At 41.5% G+C, this 6,000-nt stretch overlaps 1 protein-coding gene across 1 annotated transcript in view; it reads right to left on the bottom strand.

Annotated features, from left to right (window-relative positions):
- Positions 1-729: 729 nt before the first annotated feature.
- PDHX (pyruvate dehydrogenase complex component X) overlaps positions 730-6,000 on the bottom strand; it is a 188,252-nt gene continuing 182,981 nt past the window's right edge. Inside the window, exons 10-11 of the mRNA XM_082270155.1 lie at positions 3,905-3,969; positions 730-1,109 (exon numbers count right to left, since the gene is read on the bottom strand). Coding sequence (XP_082126281.1) covers positions 845-1,109; positions 3,905-3,969 — 330 coding nt within the window. The 3' untranslated portion in view covers positions 730-844. The remainder of the gene's footprint in view (positions 1,110-3,904; positions 3,970-6,000) is intronic.

Below are 6,000 nucleotides of genomic sequence, written 5' to 3'. Positions count from 1 at the left end.
CTCTAATGAATTAGTAAGATGTGCCAACAGTTATGTCACTGCTCTCCAGTGAATGGATAGGCTTGTATTGTCACTGGTCTCTAGTTTAGATTGGGTAGTAGGTGCTGTCAGTTATGGTACTGGTAACTTGCAAACGGATAGGCTACACTGTCAGTGATGTCACTGGTCTCTAATTAATGGATAGACAGCAGTGTCAAGGATGACCCTGTTCTCTAGTGCAGCGGGCTCCAAACTGGGGCCCTTTGTCCCAAGGGCCTGATAAAGACAAGCACTTTTTCTCTCACTGATTCAAGGCACTATTCCTCCACTGACACCATTGATGGGGCATTATTCTTTACACGGATACCATTTCTTATTCCAACGAGCCACAGTCTGGCCCACCTAAGTTCTAAAGGGCAGTAAACTGGCCCCTGGTTTTGAAAGTTTGGAGACCCCTGCTCTAGTGAATGGGTAGGATGCACTGTCAGTGATGTCACTGCTCTCTAGTAAATGGATAGGCTGCACTATCAGTGATGTCACTGGTCTCTAATGAAAGGGTAGGATGCACTGTCGCTGATGTTGTGGGTTTCTAGTGAATGAGAAAGATACACAGTCAGTGATGTCACTAATATCTCGAAAACGGATAGGTTGATATGACTGACCTCTAATATATTTGCTATATTTTCATCAGGCCAATTGAATAGCATTTTTATATTTTATATAACACAAAAATAAAGTGCCACACTGAGCTGTTTCCAATAAGTTAGTTTGCTTTATTATTCCAACTGTCACAATGTTTGTTCGATTGTTGTTATCTCTACACGTAGTTCTGTAACATATTCCATGAGGTGAGATATACATTCATTCACACTAGGGCACATCTGATTGGGTTCTCCAAGTTGGCTCGGAACTGATCCAAGAACATAGATGCCAGTTCATCGTCCACCAGACGACCATCACTGGACAGCGTAACGTTCATCAACTCTTTGCGACAGATTTGTGGATTGCCTTCCTCATCTTCTGCCATGGCCAGCTCAGTCCGGGAGCGTCCAACCGCCAGGATGCAGGACTGTGGAGGGTTTATAACAGCACTGAATCCAGTAATCCCAAACATGCCAAGATTGGAGATACTGAAGGAAGCATAAGAATAAAAAGGAAAAAAAAATTACACATTTCACATTTCATTCCGCAATAAACACAAACATTTTAGCAGTATTTTGAAATAATAAAAAACCTGAATTACGATATTTTGGGTGGACTATTAAAAAGGGGGATTTCTGGTTTATACTTTGTTGCTTTTGAAATGACATAAGAGCAGAAAATTCTACTCTAATGTAAATTAACGGAATGTATGCACAGTAAATGCAGCAGTGACAAGATTCATTGCATGCCTGGAAATCATTACTTTCATCAACAGCCACAGATGCCAGCTGGCTCTGCTCAGCAGCCACTTAGCAGCAGAGTTTAAAGCATCTAAAGCTATAAAATCACTTCCTCTTTGACCTATTACAGGTCTGTAAGGGATCACAAGACTATAACCTTCAACAAAATAGAAAAATAGCCACTGCTCCCTATTCAGCTTGAGTTGCCATTCCACCACTGTGCTACTAGAACGTAAACAAAGGGACTATGTTTTTGGGTTCAGTTAGTTGCTGGCAACTCAAATGTAGTTAAAGCAGAACTTCACCCAAGAGTAAAAGTTACGCTGTTCCACCTCCGCCCCTCCTCCTCTACTACTTTTGGACACACTTTTTTTTCTTTTTTTTAGGTGGGGGCTACCTAGTTTTGACAGGTTCCTTCCCCTACTTCCACTCGGATTGCCTAGGCAATCCGAGCAGAAGTTCACCTCTGCCCCTTCCCTCTGTGCCTGCAGCCTTCTGGGACACTTCCCAGGTCTCAGAAGGCTGTGGGACCATCCACAAAGCGCAGTGGGAAGCCAGCTATGAAGCCACAAGGAGTCACAGCCAGATTTCCTTAGTCAAGGACCAGCGAAGAACCGGCCCAGGTGAGTATGGTGCTGGATCCCTCGAGAGGTAAATGTCCTTTTATTAAAAGTCAGCAGCTACATTATTTGTAGCTGCTGACTTAGATTTTTTGGAGGGGTCTGAAGCTCCTTTTTAACCACTTTACTACTGGAGGATTTTGCTGTCTTCCGTCCAGGCCACTTTTTGCGATTCGGCGCTGTGCGACTTTAACTGACAATTGCGCGGTCGTGCGATGCTGTACGCAAACAAAATTTACGTCCTTTTTTTTACCACAAACAGAGCTTTCTTTTGGTGGTATTTGATCACCTGTGCGAATTTTTACTTTTTGCGCTATAAACAAAAAAAGAGCGTTTATTTTGAAAAAAATAACAATATTTTTAACATTTTTTTATATGAAATTCCCCCAGAGAAAAATTTAAAAATCTAATTTTTTTTACATTTTTGGCCAATTTGTTTTCTGCTACCTATGTTTGGTAAAAAAAAAAATCACAATAAGCGTATTTTGATTGGTTTGCGCAAAAGTTATTGCGTTTACTAACTAAGGGAAAGATTTTTGTCATTTTTGGTGTTTTTTTTAACGAGTAATGGTGGCGATCTGCGATTTTTTTTGCGGAACTGCGACATTGCGGCGGACAGATCGGACCCTTGACTGACATTTTTGACACTTTTGGGGGTACCAGTGACATTACTGCAGTAATCAGTGCTATATATATGCACGGTTACTGTAAAAATGACACTGGCAGGGAAGGGGTTAATTTTATTGGAGAGGGAGGGGTTAATGTATGCCTGGTGCTTACTGACGTGTGTGGGGGGAGGTGACTGAGTGAGTCAGGGACAGATCGCAGGTTCAGTTATGCTGAACCCTGCAATCTGACCCCGTCTGTCACTTAGGAGATCCGCCCGCTTTGTTTACACAAGCGGGCGGATCTCCAAACTAGATTCCCTGACGATCGGGGAAGAGCAGAGGCGATCGCCGCCTACAGGGGGAGGAGTCCAGCGACGTAGTACTACGTCGCTAGATGATAACGAGCCACATTGCTGCAGTAGCAGCAATGTGAGCAGACGGCAAGTGGTTAAAGAGGATGCTGTGAAAATATATGTGGGTGTCTATGGCAGCACTAAACAGGTTTAGGATTATGTTTTAGATCGATTTGTGGAGACCCAAATTCGTGGATCTCCTATGGCAGTATTTAGTGGGACTTCATTAGGATCCCGGACTTGTGTTTGTTTTCCAGATGAATAAGGCTTTTGCATGAGCGCGCTGAGGAGCACAACAAGTAAAAGAAATGCAAACGCATGGTTTGATTTCAAACTTTATTGGCAAGTAGTAAAATATTACATCCAATGCGTTTTGAGGGATTTGACCCCCCCCCCCCCCACCTCCTCAGGGGTCAAGCATGGTTTTAGTTGCACAAAATGCCATTGTTTTTAATGGGATTATATGCAGCAACTGTGCATTTGAGAAGGGAACCTTTCACGCTTCGCTGCTATAATAGTGCAATGCTTGTGGGAAGCTAGAGCGGTGCGTGATCCCCTTAGGAAGGGGAAGCCAAATCCCTTGAAACGTGTTTGATGCATTATTTTGCCATTTGCCAATAAAGACTAGAACCAAACCCAGCTATTGTATGACATTTACTTCAGGTTCTCCACTCCAAACCCACACAGAAGCAATTTAAATATATGGTAAAGCAAGAACAAAACTTTTTAAAAGCCCAAAATAAATTACTTTACTATTATCGAACGTTACTTTTCAGTATAATTTTAAAATATTTTGAAGTATTCGTTTTTATAACTATGACATTTACTAAAAACAGGAGACATTACTGACATGCAAAATAACAGAGCGTAAGAAAGACAAATAGGCTTCTTTGGTGAGGTCTCCTTTTCCTAGTCTAATGGCTGTGCTCCTCCTGGACCCACTTCATGCGTTATGTTCATACCTGAATGAGCCTCCTTGATACTCTTCTGGTAACAATTTTCCACTTCTTGCTTTCTGAGCCAAAACCTGTAAAACAAGAACAAAGAATTCAGTTTGTTTTGCATTGATATTTATGGCCCAAAAAGTTAATCAAATTCATCATGTGCACAAATATTTATCAGAGTCTAACTGTATAGCAGAGTACAACTGACATGACTGCCAAAAAGGTGGTCAAGGAGAATCATTGCATAAGCATTAAAAGGCGAGCAGCATGAGGTTCCCATTTCTGTACACCATAATGGGGTGACTATGATATTCTGTTAAATCAGGATTTTACCTGAGGGAGATCTTCCACAGAGATGTTTCACAGTACAGGCAGCCTAAAAGGACTTGTGCCTAACCTACAACCTCAAACCACAACTACTCGTGCACCCCAGACAACCTCCTGAGAATATATATATATATATATATATATATACACATACATACATACATATTATATATTATATATATATATATATATACATACACACACACACACAGATATATTATATATATATATATATATATATATATAAAAAATACACACACACACACACACACACACACACACACACACACACACTATATTGTGAAAAGTATCGGGACAGCTGCCTTTACACACACATAAACTTTAATGGCATCCCGGTCTTAGTCTGTTGGGTTCAATATTGAGTTGGCCCACCCTTTGCAGCTATAACAGCTTCAACTCTTCTGGGAAGGCTGTCCACAAGGTTTAGGAGTGTGTCTATGGGAATGTTTGACCATTCTTCCAGAAGCGCATTTGTGAGGTCAGGCACTGATGTGGACAAGAAGGCCTGGCTCGCAGTCTCTGCTCTAACTCATCCCAAAGGTGTTCTATCGGGTTGAGATTAGGACTCTGTGCAGACCAGTCAAGTTCCTCCACCCCAAACTCGCTCATTCATGTCTTGTGAACACTGTTCGCTGTGCCAACCAAAAATAAAAAGTAAATTTCTATTATGCAAAGAAGAAGCCATATCTGAACATGATCCAGAAACATCGCCGTCTTCTTTGGGCCAAAGCTCATTTAAAATGGTCTGTTGCAAAGTTGAAAGTGTTCTGTGGTCAGATGAACTGAAATTAGACATTCTTTTTGGCAACCATGGGTACCACATCCTCTAGACCAGTGGTCCTCAACCCTGGCCTACAGGGCCCACTAACAGGCCAGATTTTCAAGATAACTGAAATACATCCCAGGTGATATAATTTGCTGCTCAGTGATTGCAGTACTCTAGTCTGCATCTCCCCAAGGTAATACCTAAAATCTGGCCTGTTAGTGGGCCCTGTAGGCCTGGGTTGAGGACCACTGCTCTAGACTAAAGAGGAGAGGGACCCTCCTGCTGGTTATCAGTGCTCAGTTCAAATGCCTTCATCTCTGCTGGTACGGGAGTGCATTAGTGCATATGGAGTGGGAACCTTGTACATTTGGAAAGGCAACATCAACTCTGAAAGATATATCAAGGTTAGAGCAGAATATGCTCCTATCCAGACATCTTTCTTAGGGAAGGCCTTACATATTTCAGCAGGACAATGCTAAATGGCATACTGCATCTATGATAACATCATGGCTTTGTAGTAGAAGACTCAGGTTGCTTAACTGGCCTGCTTGCAGTCCAGACCTTTCACCAATTTAAAACATTTGGCACATCTTGAAATTAAAAATACGACAAAAGACACCCAGGCCTGTTACACTTCTATATCAGGCAAGTATGGGACAACATTCCTCTCCCAAAATCCCAGAAATTGGTCTCCTCAGTTCCCAGACATTTACAGTGTGTTGTTAAAAGAAAGAGGGGAAGCTACACAGCAGTAAACATGGCCTTGTCCCAGCTTTAAGGCGTGGTGCTGCCACCATAAATTGTAAAATGACCTTTTTTTCTACAGTTTGAACATGGATATGTCTTCTACTGTGAATAAAATATGGGTTTAAGAGACTTGCAAATCATTGCATTTTGTTCGTATGTAGATTATATATATATATATATATATATATATATATATATACACATATATACACACACACATACATACACGCACACACACGGGATGTGATAGTGC

Source organism: Pelophylax lessonae (assembly GCF_965119305.1).
Source record: "Pelophylax lessonae genome assembly, chromosome: 10".
Lineage (NCBI taxonomy): Eukaryota > Metazoa > Chordata > Amphibia > Anura > Ranidae > Pelophylax > Pelophylax lessonae.
Note: the sequence above shows the minus strand (reverse complement) of the source record. Positions and strands in the feature narration are given on the sequence as shown.